Source organism: Acanthochromis polyacanthus, chromosome 3 (assembly GCF_021347895.1).
Source record: "Acanthochromis polyacanthus isolate Apoly-LR-REF ecotype Palm Island chromosome 3, KAUST_Apoly_ChrSc, whole genome shotgun sequence".
NCBI lineage: Eukaryota > Metazoa > Chordata > Actinopteri > Pomacentridae > Acanthochromis > Acanthochromis polyacanthus.
The window spans coordinates 25772984-25785359 of record NC_067115.1 but is presented as its reverse complement, the minus strand read 5'-3'; the positions used below and the strand labels follow the sequence as shown (position 1 = coordinate 25785359).

General features: G+C 39.9%; 1 protein-coding gene across 1 annotated transcript in view; it reads right to left on the bottom strand.

The window, feature by feature from the left end:
- The window catches only part of ctnna2 (catenin (cadherin-associated protein), alpha 2), a 361962-nt gene that overhangs the window by 283097 nt on the left and 66489 nt on the right, over positions 1–12376 (bottom strand). Inside the window, 3 exon segments of the mRNA XM_022216075.2 lie at positions 7210–7476; positions 9791–9910; positions 11802–11968. Of these exon segments, the coding sequence (XP_022071767.2) occupies positions 7210–7476; positions 9791–9910; positions 11802–11968 (554 nt within the window).

Here is a 12376-nt window from a genome sequence, read left to right as displayed (position 1 = left end):
ATCTCTGCCGCAGGCTCAAAGCGAGGCTCTACCAGCGTATGCATGTCTGCAGGGTGTGCGTATGAGGTGAGGTTTTATGTGCGTGTGTGGGGCTGTGTGCATACAGTAAAAGCACAGGCACTGAGCACTGTTCACAGCATTCTTATGTCAAGAGCTGCAGCTATGCAAGAGTTGTGATGACACAACAGGACCGGGATGAGAAAGGGTATAGCGCAGGTCTGCTAACTGAGTCATCCTATCTTTGTAGTCATGTGGAAGAGAAGAAAGCAATACAGTCCAACAGATGTGGGCTCATGGGTCATACTGGGAACGGCTGTATCTGGAAAGCTAATATTAAATTCTCTTTGACAGGGCTCAATTCAAGGATCTACATACATCAAAACATAGAATCAGAAATTCCATCTCATTAATGGCACAAAAACCATACTAGGTGATGCAGGCTCTTGCTCTGAGAAAATCTCTGTTTCTAAGGACTTGCAGGAAAAGGGGATAAAAATGGAAAGGAGAGAGGGAGAGGGTGGGGAATCAGAAAGAGAAAGGACGGACAAGTATTAGAAAACAATTAAACACTGCCATCTGCTGGTCATTGCATGAACATACTGTGCTCTTTGAGGCTGAGGCTAATGCATTTGAACAGCTGCACCTTTGGCCACCTGTTTGCACTGATCTACGCAAAGCAGATGTGACACACAAAGGACACGTCACTGGGCCAAACTTGACATAATAATGAGAAGAAGAAAAAAACTTCCAAATTCTAATAGTACGTCTCTGCTCAGAATGAGGACAAATTTAATTTACTGGTTGAGAGAGAAGAATGAAAGCTGAGGACGAGGCAATCATTTTGATGCAATCACAATTATGTTAAAAGACACCGCCCCCATCTCTTCCCCACCATTCTTGGCTCATCTAATCGAAGGCCACAGCAGCAGCAGCAGAGGAATAAAAGGAAGGCCCTCTATAACTCATACTTTAGCTGGCAGGCTTTTCCTGCTTCGGTTACATTACAGGAGTTATAGTTTATCTTGAATTTCTTTATACTACGAAGGTCTCTCTGTGAGAAGCACTTTGCAGCTCGTCACTGTTGATGCCTTCAAGTGACACTTCAAAAAAGTGAGGGAGCAGAAAAGACTAAAAGAGTAACAAATTAAAAAGGTGCCTCTTGTTTTTGACTGCACAAAGATAAGGAGACCTAAAGCAGAAGAATGACAGATTTTTTTTTTGCATATTAAAATGTGCACTGCAGTTATGAGGGGTGAGTGGCAGTCTGTCAGCTGCCTGCCTCTATATAAATGTTCAGAGTGCAGCCAGTCCTCCTCAAAAATTAACATTCCATACATATAGAGCTTGAAAGAAGCAGGTACAATCTACAAAATGTATAAATAAGAAGTCATTGCATATCTCAATATATTCTACAAAAAATTCATACCTCCACTGCACTGCCATAGTTCTAGTCCCTTAACTCTACTACATTTGCTCCATCGTGTTTCTGTGCTGTGACCTAAAAATCGAAGCATTCGTGTGCGTCTTCACCCACATTCCCCGTAGGGCCTCGACTCCATCTGTCCTCCCACTGAGTTCGTATCTCCATAAAGACTTTGGTTCCAACATGACAGGGCTTTTCCTGCATGGCAAATTTTAAGGTGGCCACCCAGTGATGCTGTGCTTTCTTTGTCAGAACCTGACCGCGTCTGCAATCGTAAAACCCCTTTTAAGAACGACATCCTTTCCCAGCTGTTAACCGTAAAAGTAGAATCAGATGAGGTTGGTGCAAAGGTGAGCAGACAGCGACTCAGGGTGCAAACTAGCCAATTAGCACTGGCCGTTAAAGGCGTAATTCATGTTAATAGTACAATAAGGTCAATTTGTGGAAAAAGGGAGCACTGTCTGATTTTATCAGTTCACCAAGTACTCAAGTAGCAAGAGAACAAAATGTCAAAGATTGTAAGACTGCAAGGTATGAGGTATTTTTCAGCTGGTGGCTGGGTATGATAAAAATTCTTTATGTATTGTTGGATCTTATATAGCACAAATGGAAAAACCTGCTTATCCTTATCTTGGTTAGAGTCAGTGCAGTAGAAAGATGCATATTTGTTGATAAGTCGTTTAAAAAAATCAGGCTGTTTGCATCACAGAGAGTCAGAAACAACTCTCAATCACATTTTTATCCCTTGAAACTACTTATATTTCTACATCAAATTAATGCTAAACCTTAACCAAAATGTGCATGTCCAATATCAGCGGCATAAAAAGCTCCCAGAAAATTACAATAGAAACTAAGACATCTTGGAACTAAACCTTTCCCCAACCATTCTTAAAAGAAAATCCCTGCAATATATCTGATGAGGAATCTTAAAGGTAAAAGGTGGATGTGGGGCTAATGTTGCCTCCTTGTTATATGCCAAACGATGATGGAATTGAGTGAATTTGAACTGATGCTGACCCCCCTTTTCTCTCTTAATAGATCTTGTACCTCGGTGTCCTAAGTTGACTTATTCCAAAATAATTCTAGGTGTCATTTAAAAAAAAAAAAAAAGGTAAAGATGAGGTCATTCCCTCTCCCTTGTCTTATTCATAAGCTGCCCTTTCACTCTAGCTATAGACCTGTCTCTGTGCCCAGCATTTAAAAATCTTGTCTAACCTTTAGTGTCAGGAACTGTACATGTTCAGCGACTGTTGCCGCAGTGTGCTCAACATCTTTGCCATTTCTATTTCAGCAGCGTATGAGCTCCTCAGGACGTTTTATCTAATTACAAACGGAAATAAATTTCACATAGCAAGTAATCTATACTGTCATTGCTTTTACAGAATGCACATTTGTAGCATTAAGACAGCAAGATGAAAGGTATTCTACATTCTCTTATCCACTCTCCCCAAAAAGAAACCCTTATTCTAGTATGACAGCAAGCAGCTTCTAAGTAGTGTGAGACTGCTAGAAATCATTGTGTCTTTTGGTAACACGTCTGTATTTCTGTGTGACTAAATGTCCTGTGATGTCAGAGTGAAAGAGGCTGTCGGTACTGTGTTAAGAGAGCAGAGAATGAATGAGTCCAAACCAATAGTCTGAGCACAATGATGATCTGTTTGGCAGAGGGAACAACTTGTCCATAACCCACTCCATTAATGAAACGAGCACCATCAGATCACAGCTTGTTAATGCCACCATGTCACAAGCAAAAATAAATAAAGCAAAAGAGTTCCATTATTAAAGGATGTCTCTCTGTATATCTGTCGCAGTCTGTGGTGCAGTCAGAGCTAGGTCTGCCATCCATGCATCAGACCGTCGCAGAGGAGTCAACACATGAGAAACGGATCAATGCTGAGTGAAGGCAGGCAGCACCACCCAAAACAGTCCAAACCAATCATCCAACTCAGCAGCATCCAAAGGTGCACCATTACAGAACGCAAAGCAAGCATGCAGGCGTGTGCTCAGGGATCAGTGTGGATGGAAAGAAAAAAAACAGAGAGAAAACTGTGATCAGTCATTGTATTACAGTAACATGTGGTGTAGTGCTCTGACCAGCCACACCAATAAAGCCATTGACAGGTGAAGTGGATAATACTAATCATCTTGTTACAATGCACTGTTCTGCTGGGAAACCACCATCTTGGTATTAGTGTGGATGCTGCTTGTCAGATACCACCCACCTAAGCATTGCTGCAGATCAAGCAAGACGCAAGCAGCTTTTCCCCAGCAAGGCAATGGATTCCGCCACAACACTAAAAGTACCAAATCATAGCTGAAGGGACAACAATGAGGCCAAGGTATTGATATGGCCTCCAAACTCTCTAGATCCCAACTTAAATTAGAAGCCCTTTGGTAGCCATGGAATGTGCCGGAACAAGCCCTATCCAAGGACCCAAGCAATTTGCTGCTAGCATTCAGATGCAAAACACCACAGGACACCCCCCAAATGTCCAGTGTCCCACGACAAGTCAGAGCTGTTCTGATGGCAAAGGGATGACCTACACAATATTAGACAGGTGGTTTTAATTTGGATGTGTACAACTGATCCCCCGATACAACCCTACCTAAACCCTACTGCACATACACAGAAACTCAAAGCCCAGGCATAGTCCTGTGCACACACTGTATCTTTAAAGCGCCATGCCTCAAAGCTTAGTATATCAGTTCATTACTATTCAGAGAAGACCTTACCATAGTCTGGTCTCGGTGGTAAGTTAGGAATTAAACATGCACCAGCTTCAGGCAAGCACAGAGGGCTAAGCAAAGGGCAATTTGTCTCATTTAACTGCTGCCTGTCTGCCTGCCGAACAGAATCGCATTACGCACGTCTTTTGCTTTTCTAAAAGCCATTTTGTTTTACATAAAAACAGAGTCAACGTGATTACTGTAGGCCACGGCATCGTGCAAGATAACAGACCGCAAGTTCAGTCAGAAATACAGTGCAGGTCTCCGATGATGCCTAATTCCTTCGCTTGAAATAGCTTTTCGTTATTCCTTTATTTTATTCTACTGGTCTGACATTTCTCCAAATGGCTGCAGCACCAAGCCCCATTGTGGAGTACTTGTAATTCACAACTATTACCACAAGAGGTCAGTCACATACTGTAAACCAGGAACTAATTTAGCATTTTGATTGTTCATTTGGTACAACAGCATGTATAAAACAGAGTAATACAAGCAAAGCAGTACATGTGGAAGAAAAGTATTGTGATGATAGTTAAAACTAAATCACTGACCTTATTTTAATCATACATGCATAAATGTGGGTATAAACCTTTCAAAGCAAGTACATCACATCCCTTTATTAGTGTATGAAGAAAGCTCATGTCTAACCTCATAATGAACAAACAGAGCAGGGTCTCTTTCAATCCATAACAATTAAGCATTAAACTTGTGGCAATATTAACAAAAACACTGTGAGCGTTTGATGCTGCTAAATTAGATATCACCTTAGCAACTTCTACTTCATTGTACTTGACAGTTTACACATTTTATTTTTCCAATTTGTTCCCAATAAAATTCTGTCATTAAAATAAAAGCTACCCAAAAATGTTACAATTAAATACAATAAATCTAAAATGCCAATAACATTACCTCCCAAAGGCTTCCAATTAGTGAAACCCTGAGGTCCTTAAATAGGCTTATTTTTGTCTAAATATATTCAAACAACTTGAAGTCTAATATGCTTGAATATCTTCCTCCAATTCCGCATAATTGTGGAGGTGGTAATGAGGACTCTGTGGCAGCTCAACATCAGATAAAAGAAATACACAGGAGAAAATCTGAAATAATCAAATGCTGTCAAAGCACAAGGGAAGGTACAGTTAATTTTCAATCAAGTAGATTGTGTGACATTTGCCAATTTTACCAATAAGAACCGCGGTTCTAACAAATAGCTTAGCGGATTCTGTGGACAGATTCAGATTAGATGGTTTTAAAAAGAAAGCAATTGCAGTGTGCTGCAAGTAATGTGATTTGTACAAGGAAATGTAAAGGCACAAAGGAACAAAAGTAATTTTCAATTTAATATTAGTAGACATGGTTAGCTAGTAGAAATGTCAAGATCAGGAATGAGTCTGACAAAAAAGTTAAGGCTGCTTCTTTTGCCAGTTTTGAACTAAATTAAATATCACTAGGGTGTCGTGGGTTGGCATTCTAATGACAGAGCATTGCATTGTCACTTTGGGTGTGTAAAAAGAGTTTATCTTAATAAAATGTGTTGGTTAGTTTGTTCTTTTGAGCTGTACTGACAGATAAAAGCATGCACTAGAAGGAACAAATAACAGTTGATACTTCCAGGACAAACTCTTTACTCCAGTTATTTAGCAATAAACTGCATTTGTGCCAATAAAATTAGTTTTTGAACTATTTAATAGCCATAGTTGGAAAATGTTCAGAGTGCTACAATACTTGACGTATTTCCAAAACAATCTACATTGAAATCTAAGGAATTTTACTGTAGAAAATCCTTTTTTTTAGCTGCGATCATAAATTAATTGTACTGTGTGTTAATGTATCATTGGAAGTCCTGAGGGAAAAGGTGCTGCATTCATTTATAGCTGTTCTGTATGCCAAATGTCTTAAATCTATATGCACATACAGTCTGGGCATCATCAGTCATGACAAGCTGAAGGGTAACTGTGTGCCTTAGAAAATTTAATACATGAATCAAAGTACTACATCTACCTTCAATGTTTTTTAGGGCTGCTCCTTAGTAGATAGAGTCATAGTTTTCTATATTCTACGTGACATTTGGTATCAGATGTTTTAATGAAGATGTTTGTAAAGAAAAACGTCAAAGCTAATTCTCGCCACAATCTGCAAGCATAAAGCCCGACAGTGTTGTACATAATCAAGGGTTCACTGTGAGTATGTGTCCACTAGATGGCAGCAGAGCGTCGCGTTTATGCACATAACTGTTTTTGATCACAAGTTTATAAAGTGTAGATGTAAATATAGACAGGGAACCATAGCAGTGTACAGAAAAGTTATGCTTAACTTCATGAAAAAAATAAATGTGAAAGACCAGCCATAATACCACATGAGCGCACACACATGGAGAGAAGAAGAGAGAAGTATTACATTGAAAATGAAAGGCTAGACACCAGTAATACTGTTAGCATTCACAAAAGGGTCCAGATAATATAAAGTTGGCTTTTTCTAATACCGTTTAATGAATGTGACTCAGCAGATAGTGGACATGTTCACATGTGCACAACAGTGGTACTGTGTGCAAGTCTCTGAAACAACATTTACCCAAATTATCTAAGCTTATGTGCATTCCTTTTATTGTAGTCAAAAGGATATAACAAAAGCACAGCTAGCCATCTTAAATATTAGGAAATGTCAGATCGTACTGATCATATAGATGCAATGACCGTTTAAGAAGATATAAAGTTCTGCCTCTCTCACAGAAGCCTTTATTTAGGTGCTAGCTTTTATGTACAAGGTGTCTTCATTAGCGTCTTGCCTTAAAGAAGTCATTAGCATGCTTTAATGTTTAACTAGTCATCTTACCTACTAGACAAGGAAACACCAGATCATACTGATCATATAAATGCAACTACTGTATAAGAAGCTATAGTGTTCTGCCTCTCTCAAAGAAGCCTTTATCTAGGTGAGCTTTAAGGTACGAGGTGCCTTCATTAGTGTCTCGCCTTGAAGAGGTCATTAGCATGCTTTAACGTTATGATACAGCAGAGACTGAATCTATATGAGCAAAGTGTAGTGTTTTGCTGACTTACATCAAATTCATTGAGGGCAGCAGCCAGTTCTCCAATGCCAGCGTGGCCATGCTTCTCGTCAGTGGGCGAGGTGGCCTGAGCAGCACTGGAAATGCCTCCTATGGCCTCCTGGACCTGCTTAAACACGTAGTCTCGGTTGGCACGTGTGGCTGCCACATCTGGGTGGCGCAGGAAGGCCTGTGAGGCCGTGTACAGCATGGTGGCGTTTTTCTTAAGGGCCCCACGAGCAGCCGCCATCTCATCTCGACACTGGGGGTCTTTCAGTTCCTAGAGAAGGTGAAAAAGGTGATCAGGTAAGCACTAACAATCACTTGTAGTCTACCTATAAAGAAAAATAACGCTCATTTTTGACAACTGAGAAACACAGACGCACTATATGAAAGGAAAAGCAGCAAACTTCTCAACATGTTGGCGCTCAGATTGAAAAACGCTGAGGGGAATTTGGAAAGAATCAGTCATTCGTGATAAAGCAAAGAGAACAAAAGGTGGTGCCGGGTCAAGAAATCTCATGTCAAAAAACAAGTTCATGTCCATCTGATGAATTGGTATTGTTCCAACCACACAAAGTTAGGGCAGTGTCAGCAGATCAGTAACCGTGGAGCTGGCTAAAATTCAGCTCGGCGCTTTGCTGCGGAACAACTCGGCAGCGTGGACGCTTGCCAACATGACACTCGCAGGCAAAATCCTTTAAAAGCTTTTGTCACACTGGGGGGTCATTAAAAAAAACACTTTGATGTGTTATTCTGCAGGGTCAAAAAAGCACTGAAGCAGCCATTTTGCTTTATGCTAAACTGAGCATTTAAAGTAATAATCAGTGCTATATATGTTTTTGCTAAAATGTGATGAAGTACACTTAAGTGTGGTCAAAAAATGAGGGCCTTTAAAGTTTTTTAGCAACAGATAATTCTATAAAATGCTACAAATCTGGAAGAAATCCACACAATGTTTACCTTAAATGCAACTGAACTGTCAGTGAATACCTTTAAAACAATACACCCTGTGCATGATAGCATGTGCTAGTTCCGGTTGAAAAACTCCGGGTGCTACAGTTACTTCCGGTCCCGCTTACAGCGCTGTCAAAATGGAAGAAGCCAGCAGTACACTTTACTTTTCCAGATGCCTAGGCAACTTGCCTAAAATTTCTGTTGACGATGTTTATCGTCTCGTTGATGATTTTTCATCAGCTCCTCAAAGCAAACGGGAAAAGGGATTCAAATTTTATATAGCCCAGTACATATATAACTTTGAAGGTACGTGGCATCGCATCCTACATAACTAGCGCTAGCTTAACTGCAGGGCTTGCCAAACATGTACCTTATCATTTTATTTTCTAGTATTTATACATTACTATTTTTTGCTTAGTTGGCTACTAGAATCCACTTTACACTTTGGTCTTTGGTACTTAGTCGAGTTCAGCAAGACATTTTATATTTGTAGTTTTGTTTGAACAAAATGACAAATAAATGCTTGGATTTCCTCTATATTTGATTAGGTGTCAAAACGGAATAACAAATGATTGAAGAGTGCACGGATTGTTGTTATAGTTTATGAGATATTTGCTGTTTGATCAGTGACTATGCACTAATATTCCCGATTCCCGAACATTTTTTTCGTCTAATTTTGGCAATCCACTGAGCCCGCAAATGCCGGTCTTTTGGAAAACGGTGAAGGCTTATAGAACCGTTATAAACACCAGAAGCCGAACATAATGGTACACTACAGTACCTCCCATATCGACCTTGAACACGCTGAAATCTGATTTTTTGTTTTGCCGAGAAAACAGTGTTTTTCTTTTTGATTCCATGTTATCCATGCTGCGAAATAGCCTCCGGAAGGACCTGTAAGCCCTCCCGGTCAGAACCCGGAAGTTAGCATTTTGACGTGCACAGGGTCTATTGGTATTCATTTCCTGGTAAAAATAAATCTCTTTACACTATAGGAAAAAGTTCCCTCGTGTACCTCTTCAAATACATCACATTTCTGTTTGTCTTTAAAAGGTAACATTAACGAGACAACCTTTTTCACGTTACACAGACTAAACTGCATTTGATGGTAGAATTCCAGTCAGAATCTAACATCCAGCATTTCATACTAAGAAGTGACTGATGTATCAATGAAATTTCTCAAGTGTGCAAGTCAGATCATAGGTACAATTTTGATTCAATACATTTGCTTCCCAAGTAGATTGGCTACAACTTGGTGCAATTTAAATTTCCAGTGTTGTTATCCAGTGTCTTAAACTACAGCTGTGGTTCATTAATCAGCAACTGTAATATCTAAGAAGAGATACTTGTAGGGCGCCAGTATAGCTCAATGGATTAAGTAAGCGAACCACATATAAGGGCTGGTCTCCGACGCAGCGGCCGGATTCGATTCCTGCTCGCGGCCCTTTGCTGCATGTCTTTCCCACACTCTTCTCCCCCATTTCCTGTCTCTCTCTCACTTCGACTATCAAAGCCGAAAACAGGCCAAAAAATAATATTAAAAAAAAGAAGAGCTACTTGTAGGAGCTTTCTGTAGGACACACAAGTAAGGAGTGGTTCTGAAAAAGACAGAGCATGAGACGGGGGCTTTCAGTTACCTGCTGTCGCCTGGCTGCCACATAGTTAAGCTTCACCATCTCTTTTCCAAACTCCTTGAAGCGGTTGGCTAGGTCCTGCTCATTGGTCGCGTTTTTTACTCCCTCCAGGGCCTCCTCCACCTGTCACACACACACACACACTGAATCTTTAATAATCTATGCAGCCACACCTAAAAAAAGAAAAATTGGAACTTACAAGCAATATTATTGACAGCATACATTTTATTTTACTTAAATAAAAATTTAAGAAGTGTTTTTTGTTTCAAAATAATCTAATTGCAACCAGGTTTGAAAGAGGAAATATCCATTTAGTTGTGCAGCTCTAGTTGGTCTCATTTCGGCAGTCTCAGTCCATTTCGTGAGTATGTTCCGATAGTCAACTTGTTTCTATCCCAAATGAAAGGGTTGCAGAAAACGTAATGAAAAAGAGAGAAGAGATAGATAACTTTTAAGCGGCCTTTGATGGCAGGGCTTATACAGGCTTGAGCTAAGCCCTTGTGTGGGCCTCAAGAATTTGTGAGATTTGTGAGAGAGGGACAAACTGAGTGACTGAAGATTCGTGCAGGCATGAGCTTGTTTCAGATTATACCAAACGCATATCGTTCTTTGTAGCACAGTGTATCAACTTCTCTTACAAAGCCTGCAGCTACTGTCAAAATAAGTGACTAAGAGACCTATGTTCTTCAAATGACTAGAATAAGTGCATAGTTCATCACACCAGGGCACTGCAGTGTGATGTGTGTCTCCAGGACTCTCCTCCATGCATCATCTGTATGTTAACGTGTGTAGAGGTTGTAATAAAAGCCTACATTGCTTGTGTGGACTACAGAACACCAGAAAGTGACCAGCTGAAGTAATGTACACTCCCCATGCCAGGAGAAAAATGTACTTCCTTCTCACAGTTCAAAAACACAGAAAAGTCTGCATTTTATATTTCAGATATTCTAATGTACCACTTATTGCTGCAACCCCAACACAAAAACGGCCCAGTAAACACGTTACTAAATTGTTCACGAAGTACACAAATGTGAAATTTCTGGTGATGGGGATCACTCCATCAAATTAAGAACAAAAGATGAAGTTTGATGATGAAGTAATGCGAGATCATGGGAGTTGTGGTCTTCACTATATCTATTTCCACTGGAAATCTGACATTCAGGCAAAAACCATTTTCACAGGCAATGCAATAAAGTTTTATTTATGTTGCTTTTAGTCACATACACTAGCATTCAAAAGTTTCAGTTCACTTAGAAATGCTCTTACTTTGGAAAGAAAAGCAGTTCTTCTCAATGAAGATAACATTAAATTTATCAGAAATCCAGTCCAGACATTGTTAAAGTGGTAAACAACTATTGTAGCTAGAAACGGCTGATTTTTAACAGAATATCTCCATAGGGGTACAGAGGAACATTTCCAGCAACCATCACTCCTGTGTTCTAATGCTACATTGTGTTAGCTAATGGTGCTGAAAGGCTAACTGAGGATCAGAAAACCCTTGTGCAGTTTTGTTAGCACATGAATAAAAGTGCAAGTTTTCATTTTAAACATGAAATTGCCCAGGTGATCCCAAACTTTTGAACGGTAGTGTATATTCACATATATTTGCATCATTTTATTCTACTGAAATAACTACAACTAATGTTAGCTAATGTGACGTGCATAGCTGACTTACCATTCGATAAGTGGACTACGCATAAAGCTACTGCAGCTAACAGCATGTGGTGATTTTAATCACAGGGTAGTCCAGCACTGTTATTCATTGTCAAAACACTCATACTAAAACAATCATGATCAATCATGAATGAGAAATACAAACAACAGAATGAAAAAAACAGAGCTGCTGGCTTATTTCTCTTCTTCAGCTGGTGTTTAACATGTTTTCTCAGCTCAACAGGGTAAAACATGGTTTCTGGGTTTGACTATTGTTAGAAACATTTGAGATGATCACTTTTTGACATTTTAATGCAGAAATGCTTAATAATTATACATTTATAATCCATTTAAGACTTACAATTTTAAGGTGGGCCAGCAGCCTCATGACATCAGCCATGTCAGCGAGGATGAGCAGGCGGGTGACAGCAGACAGCAAGGCGCGAGCAGCCCTCACCATGGTGCCACGTTTTACAGAGGAACAAGGGTCATCGGCAAACTCTGACGAGGCAATACGCATCGTCTCTCCTGCAAAAAGGAAAGAAGCAAACAGTTAGCGGGATGGAGAATATCATATTGTCTGAGTGCGCATACAGCAATCGCATGTAAATATTGCTAAACACGATAACGTGCCTGTATAAATACAATGGATGATTCATCTTTCATCGACCCTGTAGCTGTGCTGTATCCATGAGAGGCTCACAGCTAACTTCTTTTTATTCTGCGTAGAGGTCACAACAAAATGAAGGCTGGTATAATAGCCAACATTAACGTTATACAGATATAACAGTCGTGGGGCATGTGTAGGTTTAATGTAACTAAGAAGCAGTGTGAACACTACATAGTCCGTCCACCAGAGACAACTGACGAGTTGGTTTTTCAGCTGCAGAAACAGAGATCTGAATTAGGATGACATTTTTATGTTTTTTGTTGTTC